This window comes from Capricornis sumatraensis, chromosome 8, assembly GCF_032405125.1.
Source record: "Capricornis sumatraensis isolate serow.1 chromosome 8, serow.2, whole genome shotgun sequence".
In the NCBI taxonomy this organism is placed as follows: domain Eukaryota; kingdom Metazoa; phylum Chordata; class Mammalia; order Artiodactyla; family Bovidae; genus Capricornis; species Capricornis sumatraensis.
The window spans coordinates 63,180,126-63,201,280 of record NC_091076.1 but is presented as its reverse complement, the minus strand read 5'-3'; the positions used below and the strand labels follow the sequence as shown (position 1 = coordinate 63,201,280).

The 21,155-nt window shown below is 36.2% G+C and overlaps 1 protein-coding gene across 1 annotated transcript in view; it reads right to left on the bottom strand.

Moving 5' to 3' along the window:
- USP32 (ubiquitin specific peptidase 32) overlaps nucleotides 1-21,155 on the bottom strand; it is a 164,461-nt gene that overhangs the window by 22,690 nt on the left and 120,616 nt on the right. The window contains exons 15-27 of the mRNA XM_068977410.1: nucleotides 19,001-19,196; nucleotides 16,720-16,895; nucleotides 15,931-16,071; nucleotides 11,780-11,897; nucleotides 8,332-8,486; nucleotides 7,161-7,242; nucleotides 6,061-6,135; nucleotides 5,434-5,572; nucleotides 4,864-4,969; nucleotides 3,231-3,404; nucleotides 2,268-2,442; nucleotides 1,614-1,765; nucleotides 631-742 (exon numbers count right to left, since the gene is read on the bottom strand). Coding sequence (XP_068833511.1) covers nucleotides 631-742; nucleotides 1,614-1,765; nucleotides 2,268-2,442; nucleotides 3,231-3,404; nucleotides 4,864-4,969; nucleotides 5,434-5,572; nucleotides 6,061-6,135; nucleotides 7,161-7,242; nucleotides 8,332-8,486; nucleotides 11,780-11,897; nucleotides 15,931-16,071; nucleotides 16,720-16,895; nucleotides 19,001-19,196 — 1,801 coding nt within the window. The remainder of the gene's footprint in view (nucleotides 1-630; nucleotides 743-1,613; nucleotides 1,766-2,267; nucleotides 2,443-3,230; nucleotides 3,405-4,863; nucleotides 4,970-5,433; nucleotides 5,573-6,060; nucleotides 6,136-7,160; nucleotides 7,243-8,331; nucleotides 8,487-11,779; nucleotides 11,898-15,930; nucleotides 16,072-16,719; nucleotides 16,896-19,000; nucleotides 19,197-21,155) is intronic.

Here is a 21,155-nt window from a genome sequence, read left to right as displayed (position 1 = left end):
ACTCTATTGGATGGCAAAGATTAAAGAAAGTTTTCATCATTGCAGAGAGTTCTATAGGACAGTGATATAAATGATATAAACAAAAAAGCAATAATAAATCATCCACCAACCCACCATCAGTACTATCTACTGAGCACTAATGAGAGGAGCCCCCTTCTCTCTGAAGCCTTCGAGAGCTGGGAAATCTTATTATCAGCAATAAAAAGAAGAGACGATGGCCAAGAAGACTAACTGGATGACCATATTAAATTATATGAATGACCATATAAATATCAGAGTATAAACAAATTTATTTTTTAGTCAAATTCACTATTCTGTTTTCTAAAGCACATTTCTCTCATACCATCTGTTGCCATGTTAGTATTAGATAAGAGAGTTAAAAGATCTGAATTCCAGTGGTAGATTTAGCTAAGAACTACCTATCCAACTTATGTTCTCTGAATTTTAGGTTCCTCATCAATAAAATGAAGAATTTAAGATGATCACTACGGTTTCCTACAGTGCCAAAATTCTTTTGCTGTAAATTTCTTTCTCTAATATTTTTAGCCTAAACAAAAGCCGAAAAAGAATGACAACCCTTAGACTATTATTCAAAGCTAAAATCATGAGAGAGCTCTAGTTCTCTCTTACCTGTCTGTATTGGACTAGAAGCTGAAATTGGAGATCCAGGGATGGGAATTTCAAATGCACACAAAAATCCACTCACTGAGAGCCGTACTTTCTGGTTGTCCTGAGGGAAATTCTACAGAAAAAGAAGCAAGAGGAGAGGAGGGAGATGTTTCAGATAAAATGGAGAATCATCTCTGATATATTTGAAGCAAATGTCTTAGATTCTTTAATCAGTAAAGCAAACAAGATGTCTGAATAAATTTTCTAAAATAACTAAAAGATGCAGGTTTGATAAACTGAATGAAAACTAACCTTATTGGAGGAACCATTATCCCCTTTCATAGGAAGGAAGTATGATGTGTATAAGTGACTTAAATTTTGCCCTTCATTTCAAAAATCTAAACCCCAAATCCCCAAAGATCTCATCTCTGCATTTCACATGAAAAAAAAATGTTAAGGAGGCAGGAGTTTGTTTAAAAATCCTGAAGATGAATATAAATAATACCAATGGCAGGAACTCAATTTAGGGCAACTTATTTATTGAATTGCTTCTCTCTCTAGCTGGTATGGAGGAAGAAGTGATTTGCATCACTTTGTTTTTACCCTCTTAGTGTGTTTAAAGCCAGGTATATATATTTATAAATAAGTACTAAGAACACACATTCATAAATACGTAAAATACTTAAAAAATTCTAGGAAAAGTAGTAACACATAAGAGATGTAGTGGCGGTCCTTGGGGTAAATTTAGACTGTACTGACATAGGTAGATCGCTCCATATAGGTAGCTCTGGGCTTACATGTTTCTCTTCATTAAAAATATCACCATCATTTTACTCTTTTAGTTTGGTGGACAACTCTTTTAGTTTCTTCTAGAATGAAAAGCATTACAATTTTTTTTCCAGTTTTCCAGTTATCTCCCTTGGTCATTTAACACAATAATTAATTGAGAAAACTGTGATTTTTGAAGGAAAAAAGGGTTTCCCAGGGAGAATAGTTAATATCACCTTTATGTTGGAACCATGTACTTCGGCAAGAAGGATTTGTTCTGATTTAAGTCCACAGAGATCGCTCAGCTGTTTTTTTAAACCTGTGTACTTTTCATCCATATTCAGTCTTAGTCCATATCGTACAGGGGTAGTACCATCCAGCTTAATAACTAGTAAAGAGAAAAGATTTTTATTAGTAAAATTCAGGTTTCACTGAAAGTCTCATACCTGTGTGAGACTTGCAACTAGTAAACATTTGTCTAGAATTTTTATTTTATATGTACACACTACAACAGATAGTGTTTAAAATAATATTAAGTGAAATCATTATTTTTGTATGTTTACCCGATAAAGAAGTGTGAGTAGCTTTGCAAGATTTTTCAAGAGAACTTCTGGCACATTTAAAATTAAGAGAACTCAATGAGCACAAAAGTGGAGGCATGTTCAAGTCTTTCAAACCTCAAATCATGCCTGAAACCAGACTTGTTATCATTACAGAACACTGTAAATCAATTATACTCCAATAAAATTTTTAAAAAACTATAACATGCTGACTACCAATCTCTATGAGAACTCACTATAAACAAATGACTAAACTTACCAATTCAAGCTGACTGAATACAAGGTAACAGACAAAGGAATTAAATTATGTTTCAGAACTTTGTGACCTACCTGTTATTTCTAAGTGCATGTAACTGTCCATTGGTAGTGGCAAAGACAAAAAATTGAAAGGGTCAAATCGGACACTTATATGCCCACATGTCTTGCATTTGACTTGGGACCTTAGCTGCCCATGGAACAAATCCACAACAATTGATCTATTTCTCCTTAGATGATTATCCCAGGCCTAGCAAGAAAAAAGATTAGAGAACTTTTTTATCCCCTCCAAATTCAAAAGATAAGCTTTTCTCCAAAAATTCAAGGCAATGGTTAAATGTATTAGATTTAATGTCAAGATTATAATCCTTAAATTTTCCTTCAAAAATAAGCTTTCTGTCTATAGATTTACAAGTCAGGTATGTAATTTTAACTACATTGCCTGCTGAGAAAGTAAAGAAAGCCAGTGACTGAATAGAATGTAATTCTGTTTTTTTTGGCCACACCATGCAGCACTCGGATCTTAGTTCCCTAAGCAGGGATCCAACCGGGGCCCCCTGCAATGAGCGCGTGGACTCTGCCACTGGACTGCCAGGAAATTCCTTAGAATGTGTTTCTTTTTTGCTCAATATATAAAATACTAAATTCAGATGAAAAATCCTACTTTCTTTTCTTTCTTTTTACCATGGTAACAATGGTGAGTTCTTTGTCCATTAAAGGCACATAAAATATGCTTATTAGTCACTATACACATTACTTTAGCAATTATGGGGACTCCTAAAGTTCTACTGAATAATTATTCCTACATCCTCTCCCCAAAATATGTGATGTGAAAAGGAAACATTTTTCTATGTTCATTAAGGATACTTTGTTTTAGGATTATGGAACAAGAAATAAGCAGAGAATTATAAAATTCCTTCATTTTCACAGTAAAATTCTGATCACAGAACACTTTAGTCAGCATTTAAGTTGCGTAAAACTTATTTGGGGCCAGAATATTTTATCTGTGCTTACATTAGAAACTCAAAAGTGACAAACCTCTGCAGCTACTTCCCAGTCTGGTCTGCCATCACTGTCCTTTAGTTCCACATATGGCTTCTCATGGACTCGGTTGAGATCTTCATGCAGACCATCCAAGAGAAAAGCCAGAAGTTCTTGGGAGTCTTGTTGTTGGAACCCATTAAACCTGGGAGCATATTTTGCTATGGTCCACTATAAATGTAAAAGGAATCAAACTCGTTATTTGCTAGCCCCCAAAATTGAGAATGACCACACCCATAATTCAATCAGAGACATGAGAATAAGTAAACTATACAGTCCACGGGATTCTCCAGGCCAGAATACTGGAGTGGGCAGCCATTCCCTTCTCCAGGGGATCTTCCCAACCCAGGGATCGAATCCAGGTCTACCAAACTGCAGGCGGATTCTTTACCAGCTGAGCCACCAAGGAAGCCCAAGAATACTGGAGTGGGTAGCCTATCCCTTCTCTAGCAGATCTTTCCAACCCCGGAATCGAACTGGGGTCCCCTGCACTGCACATGGATTCTTTACCAGCTGAGCTACCAGGGAAGCCCAAACAATATAGTACTTAGTCTATTTCAGCAAACATATTTTGGATAATCAGGAAATTTTTCTAATCTTTATATCAAATGATGCTCCCCCAGCCCACTAAAAAAAGTATTATGGCTAGTCCCATGTCCTGGTTTAGTATCAATATAGGCAAACAGTTCTTTAGGTACATAGATGCTATTTAAGATACAAGATGAAAATATTAAAATAGCATGTGGTCACATTGGAAGATTCCCTGTTTTCTTTTACAATTAACTTTTCTGGTGTTGTTGTATCCTAACTTTTATTATTAGAGGCAGAATAGCCCAGTATTCAATTGTGAGGACTTACTAACTAGCTTTCAACCTTGGATGGGCTACTTAACTGCTATTAGCCTTAGTTTCCTGAGCCATAAAATGGGGATCATAACACTGCTTTTTATTATGGAGCCATTTAGAAGATTAAATGAGTTAATACACATAAAGTAATCAGATAGTGGCTGGTAAGTGATAAGTAGCCAAATTTTTAGTTACTATAATTAGTAATTTTTAACCTAAAAAGCTTTTGCCTTGCCTTTAAAAAAATTATTTATTTATTTGGCTTCACCAAGTCTTAGCTAGAGCACACAGACCAATCTTCATTGCGACATGTGGGATCTAGTTCCTTGACCAGGGATCAAACCCAGGCCCCTTGCATCGGAAGCAAGGAGTCTGATAAACCACTGGACCACCAGGGAAATGTACTGAGTATCATTAATTAGACTCAGGGCTACCTTGCAGTTAGAATACTGATAATAGTGAAGGTCAAAAAAAGAAAAGTTTACTATATATATATATACACACACACACACACAGACACACTATATTTACTTGTATACATATACAAGTAAAATACCTGATAAGTTAGTAAAATGAATGAAATTTCCAAATTTAGACTGTACTTCTGAACTTTATCTATCTACTATGTCTATAAGAGTATTTTGCTTATATTTGAACAAGTAAAAGTTTATGTCTATGAAAGACCCAAAAACATTAAGCTAAAATTAAAAGATAAATATAAAAAACAAAGAAAATTAAACAGTTGCTTAAGACTTAACACCTTTATATTATTTTAACATGCTTACCCGAAGCTTTAATGGGGCAACATTCTTCTGAGTTCCACTCCAAAGCTCCTGTACTAAATCCCCATAGCATTTAGCCATATGCCCCTTCATACCAATGGGATTTGTCCTACAAGTTTTGAGAGGAAAATGTATTGTTTAGTGATTCTTATAAATCGCAATCATGTGAACACAGAAATGCCTAGTATCTGTTTTCTCACATCAAAATACATTTTCAAAACAAGAGAAGCAACATTTGGTCCTTGTCCTTTAGTTGCTTCAGTCATGTCTGACTCTTTGCAACCCTATGGATTGTAGCGCACCAGGCTCCTCTGCCATGAAATTCTCAGGCAAGAATACAGGAGTGGGTTGCCATTTCCTTTTCCAGGGGATCTTCCTGACCCAGGGATTGAACCCACGTCTCCTGCATTGGCAGGCGGATTCCTTACCACTGAGCCACTAGGGAAGCTTACTTCATGCTTAACAGGGCATGAAGAATTTTCTCCCTCAGGGTGAATAAAGAACAGATTTAGGTAATATTGGGTTCATATCAAAATTACGAAAGTTAAGAGCCAATGACTCAAGGAAGATTACCTGTTGAGTTCATAAAGATGTCTCCCTGAGATAAAATACTGTGTCAGTGGCTGCGTGTTACTAACACACTGGATGCTTGAATTCATGAAGCATGTATTTCCCAGGTTACTCAGACCTGTGGCCCCCTTTTCTGTCGGAACTGGAACAAACAATATGAGAACAGAAGCCTAGCTGCAGCAAGATGTCATAGACCAAACAGTTATTTGTATTCAATGCAATGATTTTTATAATTTTTCTAATCGGTTAAATGGAGATAATAATTTTCTGTTGGGTCTTGAACTGTTAAAGTAGGAGTTTTTCATGGAGCCTCACCGGCAGTCATGATAATCTACTGGATCTATGCTCATCTGTCCTCTGGAAGTAGCAATGATTCTCTTCAATTGCTCTGACGGTTTTTTAGAGTTCAAACAATTCTCTCCTAGAATTGTTATCTTTTAAAATGAATAAATAATTTAATTGCAAGGTTAGAAAGAAATGTGATGCTTCAGGAAAAAGAAAAATAAGAGGGGGCCTAATCACTATTGAGCTGGAAAGCTACAATTTGTTAACACTTGAACAGTTGAAAGAAGAAAACAAAATAATAATTTTAAGATCATCTGTTTAAAAATAAATACAGTGGAAACTTACCCTTGTGTCTGTCTATTTTACTACTGTTTGCTATAAAGGACATTTCTTCAGGCCAACTCATATCTTTGTTGCGAACTAGAAAGATAATAATGTGTTAATCTCTTATCCAATCAAATCACACCCACTCAAGTGTTCTGTTTAAAAACAAAAACTTATTTCTAAACCAGAAACTGAAAAAAAATTTTTTTGGTAATTGGCTCTGAAACCATTCCAATTCTTTAGATAGGGGGCTTTATAGTCAGTGATTAGAATTAATTAGTAAACTAATTCCTCAATTGCATACCTGAAGTAAAATTATACTAAACCTTCAATAGAAGGAGTTAAAATTCTTAAGCCTAAAACACTGGAACTATCACAATTCTTTCTTCTTTCTTTTTTACAATTCTTTCTTAAATTGTGAAGCTGCCAGAGTATTCATTTTAATACAAAGGCAGCTAGGAACGTTTCATGAATCTTGAGAAAAGACACACTAAATTTTCAGTGATTTGTACATGCCAGTGTGTAAATGTATGCTTACTTGAGCTAAGCTTTCTTGATCAGTGTTGAGGACTAATGAAAAGCCTGCATCACTAACAATGCAAGAATGTTAATCTCCTCATTCAAACTCAAGGAGGCAGCTTGAAAATTTTAATAAACTGTAAACTTATAACTGAATTCACTTGTTTTTACAACTGTTTCCACCCTTGCCAGATAATGAATGTAGATATGTTTTTCCTCTTGAAACAATCTAAATAGTATTCCATTACAAAAGGATTACATAAAGGTTTAATGGGTTTTCTTTACTATGAAGAATACAGTGATCAAATACCAGTTGGAAAAAACTATAAAGTAGGTTTGCCATGCTCAGTCGCTCAGTCATCTTCGACTCTTTGCAACATCATGGAATTTTCCAGGCAAGAACAAAGTAGGAGCAGGTTGCCATTTCCCGCTCCAGGGCATCTTCCCGACCCAGGGATTGAACCTGTGTCTCCTGCCTTGGCAGGTGGATTCTTTACCACTGCACCATCTGGGAAGCCCCATGAAGGAGATTATCAGTGAGTAATTAAACCTTTCTTTCTTCCCCTAAAAATCTAATACAGATGTATGCGTCCATCTTGTACCTTCAATTACCAGGTGCTGCTCATCCTGGATTTTCAAATATTCCAATCTGTGATCCTCATCATCCAGGAGAGTGAGGTAATTCTGTATATGGAGGAGGAAATGTTTTGTTAATTTAATTACTAACTTTGAAACAAATGCTGAAATAAAAGTGAATGACAATTTAAAAAATTCCTTGAAAGTACATAACTCATGTACAGACATTTAGCATATTACAGTTATTCAAAAGTACTTATAATTTTGGTGGCAAGATGAGGGAGAGACAATCTATACTCTGCAAACACATATTTTATGTTTCTAAAAAAATTATATCTCATTTTGGGGAGACCAGGAAAGACTGATCACACAAACCAAAATTCACTGAGGTTTAGATTTTCTAAACCGCTTACAGAAAAGAAGTCTTGATTAATATATAGTAAGTATATACTAAACTGAGTAAATGTTTACTCAGATCAAAATGTTAACTCAGATCAAGATGGACCTTGATCACTAACTAGGAAATGAAAATGTAAAACCAAATGCCATACAAAAGAATTATACATTTTGTTGACACTCACCCTGTCTAAAGTGCTCAGAAAATTAACTCATCTAATTCTTACAACTATCCTAAGGGAAATACTATTATTTTCCCATTTACTCATGGAAAAACTGTGACAGAGAGTTAAGGGACTTGTCCTTGGTTAGTTAACTAACAGGTGAGAGACAGTCAGGACTTAATCCTTGGCAGTGAGGTGCCAGGAGCTGTGCTCTCAACTTTCTTCACTACACTGCTTCTCAGTTCTCAATGGTGACCAAAAAAGGATGTAAGAAAGAAGGAACTAGGAGATAAAGAGCTGGTTACAACTACTTACCATCCAATTTCAGAGTAAAATGAAAACATATTGCATGTGTTAGGAAGAATACATAAATAATTAAAAGCACTGCCTCTAAGGAGAATGGAAGACAGAGGTCAGAGGATGGGAAGAATTTTCACCACAAACTTTTGTATTGTTTAAATTTTTTTTTAATATGTGCATACCTTACTTTAAGACAAATCCAAAATAAACTATTTGTTAAAAAGATATATTTATTGTTACTTTATAATAATAATTTTATAAGATTGTACTGTCCATGAACAATTAATGAAACATGGATCTAACAAGGAGGACTTTCCTTGACTGACATGCCTCTTACCTCACTGTTGTATAGCCACAGGCGCATATCTTCCTCTTTGATGCGCAGCCTCTGAGATAGATATTCATGAATTTCCTTGATGGTCTGCATTCGACTAAAACAGCCTGTATAGGCTAAGACCCTCTTTAATGGTGCATTCGGAGAAGGGACATTTCCTATGGTCATAGTAATCACAGTAAGGAAAAAGGCAGATGTTAAAAAAAGAGAAAGCACCACTTTTAGTAATGGGGACCATACTATTTTAGGAAATAATAATGAGAAATAAGAATTACAGATTTAATAATTTTATAAATTAAGAAATTTTAAGAAGCTTTAAAATGAAGATAGGAGACCTAAGCGTCTTAGAGTAAGTCTTAACTTTGAAAGGAAGAATAACAAAATCAGACACACAAATAATTGGCACTATCTGGAATCCAAGAAGAGTGGCAAATAATGAGCACTGATTTACTGGCCCTCAGCTGGGTCATACTCAATAGCAAAATCAAAACTCAGTGTTAAAGAATGGGGAAGAGTCTTACACTGGGAAATGGGACTGGATTTGAACGCCACAGAAGGATAATTGGATTCACCTGATCTACTTTCTTAAAATAAACTATCTTTGAATTGCTAATCCCTCACTCTCATTAAGTGGCCCAATTACCTGGTCCACTGTGGCACAATTACTCAAGAAACTTTGACTTAGAATTGTAAGTAGGCACATATACTACATGGCCAACAGAGTTTTAAAGTAAGCCAAGAAACATCCCATGACAAAAAAGAAACTGCCCTATTGAAAGGTACTAGGGAGAACCATAAGGCCTGTCTACTCAGTAAGTAACCATATATTTCAAAAGAAAAGGGGGATAAAATGACAAGAGATTATGGAAATCAAAAACAGGTTGCTAAAACTATCTGCTAAACCCTGGATAACTATTCAGCCAAAAATCTAGACAAAAGCTTTAGCTTAAAATGATCATCTCTGCCTAAAAGAGGTTATATTTAGTTCACTGAGCAACCCAAAACAAAAATACACTCAATGTATCAATATAATCTATTAAGGGTACAATTATACACCAGGTAATTTTCCACCCATTCAATGGTGACTTAGCTTTTTTTCCTCCCATTAAATGTGCTTTGAGTCTTTACTTACTAAACAGAGGAGAAAAGCACTGGCATCATCTACTTTTTCAGAGCTTCCAAGAATTAACTCACCTAAAATAGGCTGAAAAATCATTTAACAATGACTTCTGTAGCTTTGTCTGTTAAAAAGGCTACCATTAAGTCATCGATAACTGCAGTAAGGTTTGGAGACCTGTCACTTCAAAACGAATAAATTGTGTGCTTAATCACTCAGTCGTGTCCGACTCTGTGACCCCGTGGACTATAGCCCTGCCAGGCTCCTTTGTCCATGGGGATTCTCCAGACAAGAATACTGGAATGGGCTGCCATGCCCTCCTCCAGGGGATCTCAACCCAGGGACTGAGCCCAGGTTTCCTGCATTTCAGGTGGATTCTTTACTGTCTGAGCAACTAGGGAAGCCGAAAAGGAATAAAAGAGCCCAGTAAACGGCTGTGATAAATTAGAAAGAAAGATGAAAACTATGTATGGAGAACAAAACCCAACTATGATTAACTTTTAAACGCTAGCAAAGCAAATCATTTACTATCAGCAAGCAAAGGATAATCCTAGAAGAAAACAAAAGGGCAAATTTCTCTAAATACACATCAGAGGATTAGTTATAAGATTACAGCAAGAAAGCATATTTTTATAAACTTCAAAATGATTAATGATTGATTTCGTAACTAATTAGTAAGAAATAAAATTTCAAATTAAGAACAAATTTGGAGCATAATGACTATACAGTTGTAGGATTCAGAAGCATTTGCTAGTGTCCAAGTCAATTTCTATTGTCCTAAGCCATATAAGAAATTTATTTGAATTCTAGACAGTTTTTGTAGCATAGCTCATTAAGCAGGCGGCCACTTATTATACGTAATTTCATACTTTTGAATAGCACCAAAAAATCTAGTGGAATTTACAGAAGCAGCAAAAATCTAGGATCAGCACAAGAGTTATAAAAAATACTTACTAAAAGCGCAACAACACATCTTGCCTCTGTTATCTTTCAAAGAGAATTGAAAAATATACGTACTATGGGTGCCATGAAAGAAAGGCAAATACTATTGATATTATTCAATGGAAAATTAAATCAACAGTGTTTCAGAGATATTCTTATTTCACTGTTTTTTGATTATAATGTGTTACCTAAAGACAAAGTTTGAGGGCACTGCTTTGGTATAGTGAAAGTGAAGTCGCTCAGTCATGTCTGACTCTTTGCGACCCCATGGACGGCAGCCTACAAGGCTCTGAGATCCATGGGATCTTCCAGGCAAGAATACTGGAGTGGGCTGCCATTTCCTTCTCCAGGGGATCTTCCCAACCCAGGGATCGAACCTGAGTCTTCTGCATTGCAGATAGACGCTTTACTGTCTAAGCCACTAGAGTGATCCAAACAGTACATGTAAGAATTTCCATATATTATCTGAATATAATCTTTAATGACGAAATAAAACTAATCCTACTAAATTTCAAAGGAGGAATGATATTTACAGGGTTGGTTTGGGTTCATAGGTGGTTTTTGCATAATAAGTTACAGTGATTATAATAACATTATGGCATTGTTAACACAGTCCAAGATTTTGTGTAAATGGATGAACTCATTATTTTTGCTGAAGAAATATTTGTAACTCAAAAGCACAGAGCAAGCCTGGCCCATCGGTAAAATTTAACCTCAGAGAGAAATCGAAAGGGAACTTTTTGCATCTATGACATTAAAATGGAAACCTATTTATATATCATTTTGATAGGCTTGATGTTTTTGAAGAAAATGTGTCACTTTCATTTTCAAAACCAGATCTTTTCCTTTGTATTATCTGTTATAAAGGCTCCTTGGGCCTAGCATGAGAAATATATCATGTTCTGTTACAAAACCCCCCCAAAACAAAAAACTCAACACACACACACAAGAAGAGGATATTGCCTAAGAAATTACTTCTTAGAAATCTGAGTGGAGTTGAAAAGAACAGTCACTGGCTGGCAGACTCTAACTGAGGTCAAGCACATAATTTACAATGGCTTGTTCTCAAAGAAACCAAGTATGTAAAATTCATTTCTGCTTATTATCTTTGTATGTTTGCAAGCCAGAAAAGGAAACAACCCTTTTCAGTTTGCTGCTGGGACTCTGCCTCTACCCCAGCTAGTCTTGCGCATGACCGTAGATCTAAGGCCCATAAGAGATTTTCTGATTCTGTATGAAAACAGATGAAAATGTGTATTAGTATAGTGGCACCAGACTTGGAGCAAACTGGTTTTCATTTTTATTATTTTCAAGGAAATGCACAGTATTCTTGCTGCATTCTTAAGTTACCTCTTGGTAAATGCTGAGGAAACACTCTCAGGCTCATCATACCCATATTCACCCAGACGTTAGACTGCTGTGTCCGAGTGGCAGGCTGCTGTCTCAGGAAGAGAAGATAGCGAGGAAACAATTCCAGTTCTGGGATTTCTGTCTTGCTATTTTTAATCACCTGTTGTTTTAAAATATATGAAGTGATCACTATAAAAGAAATAAAACCTGCCATTTTAAACTGATTTCTGATATTTACTTCCAAAATAAAATGTTCAAAAGGTTCACTGCCTATAGGACAGAAAGTTGCCAGTTTATATGACATGGGTTTACAGGCCCTCAGGCTCCTGCATCTAAGTCCATTTTGCAGGATAAGGATTCCTGGTAGATATTTTCTGCCCCTTCATTTAAAAGCAAGTAATATCAATATTAAGGGGAAAATTTTAAATATTACCTACAATTCTAGTACTCTCACACAATAACTCTTTCCACTTTTATATATCTCATACAGAAAAATGATGTTCTTTTAGAGGACAAATTCTTAGGAATGGAGTCACAAGTAAGAGTACAGGATTATTCATCAGTCTTGCCTGGGGAGTCCCAAGGACAGGGCAGCCTGGAGGGATAGTCCATAGGGTCACAAAAGTCGGACAAGATTAAAGTCACTGAGCACATACGCATTCATGTCATTAACTCCATAAGTTATATGGCCACCCAAAATGCAGCAATTTACAATATTCCCAGAGATGTATGAATATATTACTTTCACAAAACCTTATCACTGGACATGACTTTAATTTTTTTAATACATATAAAGAATATTTTAAATGTACTTTAAATTTTATTTCTTGTATTAGTAGTGAGAACAAAAATGTTTCCATGTTAAAATTTACTATCTATGTTTTCTTTAACTGGACTGTTCATATATTTTTTTGTAACAACTAAACTGGATGTAGTAAACCGAAAGTCACATGGTTGAAACAGCCCTCACGGGCTCCACAACACAGGCTCAGCAGTGTGGCACATGGATTATAGTTCATCAGTGGCATGTGGGGTATATTTATCAGGACAGGGATTGAACCCACGTCCTCTGCATTGGCAGGTGGATTCTCCACCACTGGGCCACCAGGGAAGTCCTCAAACTCTCTAAAACATAAAATCTTACAGAATCTTTAACAACCTCAAGTAATTGGGCTTTCATTTTCTTTTGCTTTAGAAATCAATGTATTCTGCAACAGAGCATTTTTTAATATCAAGAGGGGGCAGTAAAGAGCCAGATAAAAACAATGATACAAACCAAACCATTAGGACAATTTCTTTAAAGTATTCTGCATGTTCTGATATGCTATCGTACACTACAAAAGCTCCACTTGGAAGCTTTATCAATTACTATTTAAATAATAAGCAGTAAAAGGAGCTCTCCCCAACAGTAAGACCAATGGAGAAAAACAAAAGTCTCTCCATTTCTTCTAGAGAGTCACTGAGAGCTACAAAGCCAACAGTCAAATTTTCTTAGGACTTCAGTTTACCTGTGATTTGGGGAAAGATCAATAATTCTGTACCTGTAGTTATCAGGCTACACAGAAAACATACTTTTGGCAGAATCTGAACTGATAATGAAATAACTTTTAAATGTGTAGCTTACTTTTCAAGATAAGTGATTTTATGAGCAAATTACAGATCAACAAATTCTTATACATTCATGCATAATCAAACATACATACATATTTATTTACATTTTAATTATTCTTGTCTATGAACTAATTGAACTACAACTTGATAACAATAAATGCAATTCCATTTACAGGAATTTATCTGAAAGAGATCATCACACATTGGAGAAGAGAATATTGACCAGAAAATCGTTTTAAACAATGAAAATCTAGATGCAAACTAGTTGCCCATCCATGGTGATTGGTTAATAAATTATGAGTTATTAACTTAGAAAGATACCAATAACACCTATCTTAGATTGAAAAGATTATAAGACAGCAAGCATAATATGATTCAATTTCATAAAATTATTTATACTAATTTGTATATGAATAGGCACAGAGGAATGTTTGGGAAGACGTACACTGAAATGTTAATAGTAATTACTTCTTAAGGAGTAGGATATGGTTTTTATTTTCTTTGTTCTTTTTTACATTGCTCAATTTGTTATTGAGCTTGTTCACAAGAATTATTATTTTTTTTAATGGTGTGATTTATGTAAACATGACGATGAAAGTACTGATTTTCAACCTTGCTGTGACAAATTTAGTATTCTTTAACATGGAACCCCATACTTTAAGTGTTTTTACAGCAATTTTTCCTGAAATCAGGCAAATTATCCTATTTAGAGGTGAAAAATATTGTCAAATCAGCAAATGAAGCATTAATGTAGTAAAATGGTAGCTTAACTAATATTTATCTGATATCAATGTTAAAAAGCATGACCTTTTGTGAGACTTTGAAAAAACTCATTTAATAATTATAATGATGATGACAGCAGCAACAGGCAAAATTTGCTACTGACCATTACTATAACTCAGATGCTGTGCTACTCATATGGATTATTTACTTATCAAAACAAGTCTAATGAGGTAGATACTATTGTTAACTCCATTTTACAGAAGAGGAAACTAAGATTTAGAGATTAAAATACTGATGCTTTTGAACTGTGGTGTTGGAGAAGACTGTTGAGAGTCCCTTGGACTGCAAGGGTATCAAGCCAATAAATCCTAAAGGAAATCAGTCCTGAAGCCACCCGATGCGAACAACTTACTCATTGGAAAAGACCCTGATGCGGGGAAAGATTGGAAGGCAGGAGAAGGGACGACAGAGGATGAGATGGTTGGATGGCATCACCGGCTTGATGGACATGAGTTTGAGTAAGTTCCGGAAGTTGGTGAAGGACAGGGAAGCCTGGTGTACTGCAGTCCATGGGGTAGCAAAGAGTTGGACACAACTGGGCAACTGAACTGAACTGAACTCAGTGTGAATCCAGGCAGACTCTAAAATATCAAACTGCATCTATCCATCCATCTATCCATGAAACATCTATCCAATTATCACAATGATTCCCTTACAGGTACAGAATATTAGATAGAGCAGGAAAGTCCCAGAAATTAAGTGATTAATTCAAGGACTACCCCAAACCCCAATAAATAAAGAATATGGATACATATACATCTATGTATATTCATATTTACATGTAACTACCTAGGAGTTCTGTTGATAAATATAGTAAAAACCTTTTGGAGGCAACAAATACAAACCCTAAATTCCTGATTAAGATTTAAACATAATTTTTGTAAACATAAGTATTAATGACAAAATCATTATTAAAAGTATAGACTATGGATATACAGCAGAGTTTTACTCTTTTTGGAAGTGATCTAACTTACTGTATTTTATCCATGTAAAACCTTCCTGGTATAAAAAAGTTCTAGTTTGGACATTATATAAGGGAGAGTGTTTTTTGATATAGCAAAAGAATCTGCTTATAAAGTATTTTACTGCATCAATAACGTAAAGAGTATTCAAGGCAATGAATACCGCTGTTTACTGTATAAGCAAAATGATGCTGTAGACTTAACTAATATTTTGATATTACACACTCCAAGCCCTTTAAATTACTTCAGAGCATTTTACTTATGCTCTAAACGACTTATTCTATTAATGGTCACAATCCGGGTTTGAATTATTATTATCATCTATTGTGATCTTGTTATGTCCCTCCTTCAAAAAGACAAACCACAAAATCCAGAACAGCTAAGTGGATGTCTGTGTGGCTAACGGGAATAACAGGTTTAGAAATAACATCTGCACCACTCTGAACGTCTTGGCACTGGCTCTCAGACTTCTGCTCCAGTATAAGTTCTGCATTATCTTAATGTCTGTGTTTGTGTGGATGACTTATGTAACTGCCTAGCCTCATAATTCCTTGACTCTATTTAGTCCAGTGATTATTTCCTCTGCTTTATATAAGTTGCCCATTCCCAAAGGAATATCATTTTGTGGTTAGTATCTAATACAGTGCTCAATAAATGTATGAGTAAATGAATGAATGAACATAAAAGAATCTAAAATTTATTCAACTAATTTGAACAGGTATCAAAAGCTCTATCTTGGTTAAGAACTAATTTGTGGGCAGTGAGGTTCATATAGTGAATTAATAGAAGGACCTATTATAAATGCTGCTTATATAAGGCAATACTGGCTGTACTTACAGGTCTAGGTAGGGCCAGGTTTGCTCCATACCAGTGATAAAGTGCTCTCCAAACAGGTTCTGGGACCATCTCATAATCTCTTCCATGGACCAGCTGTGGGGTTCGTTTTAATCGTCCTCCTTCTAATGTTAATGATGTAGCCTTAGAAAGAATGGAATGTAAATGTCGACTTTTTTGGCCCCACCTCTTGGCTTGTGGGACCTTAAGTTTCCAGACCAGGGATGGAACCCAGGCCCACAGCAGTGAAAGCTCGGAGTCCTAACCACTGGACTATCAGGGAAATCCCCCAAATGTTGGGTTTTTAAAATTAGTCTCTTGTGTTTTAACAAAACCTAGACACAGGAAAATAAACACATGTCACTACTCAGTTTCACATTACTAGAAAAAAAAATAATTTTCTAAAAGGTTTTTATTTTGAACTTTCAAAATAAACTATCTAAGAACGGAAACTCAAGGTAAATCACTTGAAAGAAAATCACTGGAACATTTGAAAATATTAAGGATGGCTTTCATAGACTTCTTTCCAACAGTCAAAAGTATTATTTGTTTAAAAAGCTTTTTTCATATACACGTGAAACTACATTTTCATAGCAGCTGTTCTAAGTAAGAAAAATAACATTTCCAAGGATCACTAAACCGAGTCTATCCAAGTAGTAAGTCATAAAATACTCTCACAGAAACATTTCTATCTACAACGGGTTAATAAAATGAATCACAAACATTTTCTATGTGCTGAACTCTTTAGAATGAAATTTATTAGCAACTTGAAAGAGATGTCAAATTACTTACCTTTACTGGTTCTTGAGTTACTAGTGGCTGGTTATCAATAGCCCCTGGCTTCTGAGGATTGAGGTGCAATAAAATATTCCCATTGGCTCCCAGTAAACACTGGTTGTTATTGTCAGAAGTGTTATGTTGTCGAGCAAAGCACATGTCTGCTCCTGGTGTGGCAGAATACAGAAAGCCTGTAAGGACAAAGAAGATGGAATCTCTGTTTTATTATACACAAAATAGGCTTGAAGATATGAACTCAATGTCCATGTATTAGGTTAATGCTATTATTCTGTGGACATGTCAGTACAGTGTTAGATTCTGTAATTGTGTAGAAGACACAGAGGTATTCCTTTCTGGAAAATATCTAGAATAACACTAGGTAGAATAAAAGTTTTAAAAGCTATTATCAAATGAACATTTGGCCAGACTCCTAGAATATCTAATAATTCACAAGAATTCTGTCCTCTGATAGGAAAGGAAGAAATACAGCCAAGCAGCTGGACTCTCCCATATCTTTCCTTAATTCTCTTCTGCCTGCCCGCAAAGGTTCTTAGTAGATAAGGGTGATAACAAGTCTCTAAACCAAAGAGCAGGAGCTAAAACAAGAATGCCAACAGGAGAATGGAGAATGCTAGGACAGAAGAAACTGTTCCCTAACAAATCTATTTGAAAGGAAGGCATGGATGTTACAACAGAAAAATACATACAGGAAAATGATAGGTAAGTCTGACTTAAAAGAGTTGTGAACCTGAATGGTATCTTAAGGTATTTCAACTCTCAACCACACGTTAATCTTTGGTAAACATTCTAGTCATCAACCACTTTTAACCTTCTACTTGTGGTGCTGCTCTGCACATGGACAGCACAGAGCTGAGCTGTGTGCAAAATGAGCATATATCGAAAAGGACCTGAGGGAGGGTCAAGAAACAGTGAAAAGCTGATCAAAGACAGCACTTTTAGGACTGCTGAGTGATCTCTGTAATAACATCAGATGGGGAAAGAGAGCACCGAAGAACTGATGCTTTTGAACTGTGGTGTGGAGAAAGCTCTTGAGAGTCCCTTGGATGCCAAGGAGATCAAACCAGTCAATCCTAAAGGAAATCAGTCCTGAATACTCATTAGAAGGACTCACGCTGAAGCTGAAGCTCAATACTTTGGCCATCTGATGCAAAGAACTGCCTCATTGGCAATGACCCTGATGCTGGGAAAGATTGGAGGCAGGAAGAGAGGGGGACAACAGAGGATGGGATGATTGGATGGCATCACTGACTCCATGGACATGAGCTTGAGCAAGCTCTGGGGGTTGGTGATGGACAGGGAAGCCTGGCATGCTGCAGTCCCTGGGGTAGCAAAGAGTCAGACACGACTGAGCGACTAAACCAAACTGAGATTCTACAAGGAGTTCTGTAGAGAAAATGCTAGTTGTGTTCAATTTGCCTTCTTGCTCCACAGAAAAGGAGAAGAAAAATCTCAAAGATGAAACAAATGAATAAGACTGAGAGTCCTGGAGAATAACAGGAATCAACTAAATTCATTTGGGCCAAAATATAGCAAAGCACCTTTCACGTAAGGGTAAAACTACTAAGTTTTAGGTAGGTATCAACAGCCAAAGGGGATTATGGGCAACATTACGAAGAGCTGACTCATTGGGAAAGACTTTGATGCTGGGAGGGATTGGGGGCAGGAGGAGAAAGGGACGACAGAGGATGAGATGGCTGGATGGCATCACTGACTTGATGGACCTGAGTCTGAGTGAACTCCAGGAGTTGGTGATGGACAGGGAGGCCTGGTGTGCTGCGATTCATGGGGTCGCAGAGAGTCGGACACGACTGAGCAACTGAACTGAACTGAACTATCAATTCTTTCTAAATATGTTGACAAAATAACTCCCAAATTCCAGCCTGGAACGTCTGAATCTAATATGAGGATGCATTTGATTCAATGAAGGTGTGCTATGGTTAGAGTTCTGGAGATAAAAACTTAGATTTTCTTCAAAAATGGCTTCTCTAAATTTATTAACAAAATGATTTAATAACAATATGGAAAGACTGACCTAATCAATGAAAACTGTGAAAATATTTTCAAATTGAGAGATTAATGACATAGAATATAGAAGAGTTCCTCTTTGTAAAGCTACTAATACATTCAAGAATCTGTTAATTGACTATTTCATTCAAAATCTGTTTCTGTGAATGGAAGCCTGATGCCCATATTCCACTAAGCATACTCTCTGACAAACTGTACCACTTTAAGAAATGACCCTGCCTAAACCTCACGGAAAATAAGTCGTACTGACCACTGCCAGCAGTTTCTGAGGCTTCAGATGCACTAGAAACGTTGTCTGAAAATTTTTCTTCGGCGGTGTTCACATAACTTGGGCTGCCTCCTCCAATTCTATCTTCACTCTGCTCTATAGGATGTACCGCTGTTCCAAATGAATATTTTCCTCCATTCAGCACAGATGATGGCTCAATCACAACAGGGCTGGCATCCTAAAATACATGAAGTCAGAAATTAAAAGGTAAAATTCAATAATCTGACAATTATGCAGCCTTCAAAAATGAACCCCCCAACTGTCTACTGTTTCTAATTCGCCTGTGGCTGGCTATGGCACTTAAAACATTTGGATGTATAACTGAGTTTTAATTTCTTCAAAGAATAATAGTGTATATAAGTAAAACTGGTAAGGTAGAATGGGAACAGACTGCAAGCGACCCTGTACCACATAAAGTAATTTAGACTTTATTCTGTTGAAAGTTGAAAATCATGGAAGGTTTTTATCAATATTAAAAAGCTCAATAGTATTTATTCTTTTATTATTAAAGATTACATTGTTATTATAGAAAATATAGAAAAACATGAAGAAACTAAACATCACAAGTACTCAGATTCCATCATTTAGCATTAACTATAGTTGACATTTTGATGTGTTTCCTTTATTTTTTGTGACTGAACATATACACATATCTATAAAAAATAAATGTGGGGGATACAGTTAGAATTAAGGGCAGGGTACTGAATTACCAGCTATGCAGCCTTTCATAAAATAAACTTACAAGCCTCAGTTTCTTTATAGGTAAAAACTAGGATATTAGAATCTCAGAGTTATATGAAGATTACATGAGTGACACACGTAAATTGTCTGGCATTTAGTAAATATAAACTATCCTTCTGGTTGTTGTCAGAAAACACATTTTAAATACAGCATATTGCTTCTTTTTCCTCCATCTAACATTATATTGACAGGATTCTTCTGTGAGAGGCTTCTAAATAGGGGATAGGATAATCCAGTTTTTGTTTTAAAAATAACTCTATAGCGTGCAAAAAGCAGGCAGAAAGTGAAAATTGAGACACAAGTTAAAAGACTTCCATAATAATTTAGGCAAGAGATGCTGAGATACTCAACCATAAAGCTAGAACCAGAAATAAGGAGATGGAGAGAGAGCATGGATTTAGGAGACAAAAAAAAAAAAGTGGCAACTAATTGTGTATGAAAGAAGGGCACAGATAATTCCAAAGTAGAACATGAGATGCTGACTTAAGATGACTAGATGAGTGACATCTTCATAAGATAAGATGTATAAGTGAATGGGATCATTTTGGGAATGAGCTTATTTTGGTTTGAGATTCTGTGGACATTTGAGTCTAGTGCTCAGGACAGAGAATGAGATGAGATATAGACTGGGGACTACGGCATATGAAGAATAAGGAGGGAACAGTATCTATAGGATTGGTGGCAGAAGAATCTAGGAAGGATACTGAGTCTGAATGACCAGAGAAGAATCAGGAGAGGCAGCTTCCCAGGTGGCACTAGTGGGAAAGAGTCTGCCTGCCAATGCAGGAGACGCAGATTCAATCCCTCTGTCAGTTGGGTAGATGCCCTGGAGGAGGAACATGGCAACCCATTCCAGTATCCTTGCCTGAAAAATTCCATGGAAGAGGCCACGCCTGGCTGACAACACGCAGCACATGGGGTCAAAAAGAGTCAGGCACATATGAGTGACTAAACACACATACAGAGCCCTAGAAGCAGAGGCAGCTAGCACAGAATTATTTTCTACTAAGCTTATTTGTGAGGAAAAAAAAATCAGCAAACAACACATAGAAAACAGAGATAACTAAGACTGAGGAGAAGCAGAAGGGAAGGTGCTATGGGAATATGTATCTGTGAGCGCTTTTAAAAGATCAGGATATTTTTAAGTGAAGGTAAAGAGAAAGACTAAAGGTGCTAACCAGTAGAACAAGGTCCCAGAGGCATCTGAGGAGAGAGACAGCATGGCTAGAGGAACTAAAGTGGTATTCAGTAAACAGCGACATAAATTTTAGTAGATGAAACTGATGAATGGATGGGGGGCTTGAAGGCACCACTTAGAAAGTAACTAACTGAAACTTAAGAGAAACATCAAATCATAGCAACAGCACAGTGCAAGGTTTAGATTCTTTTAATACAA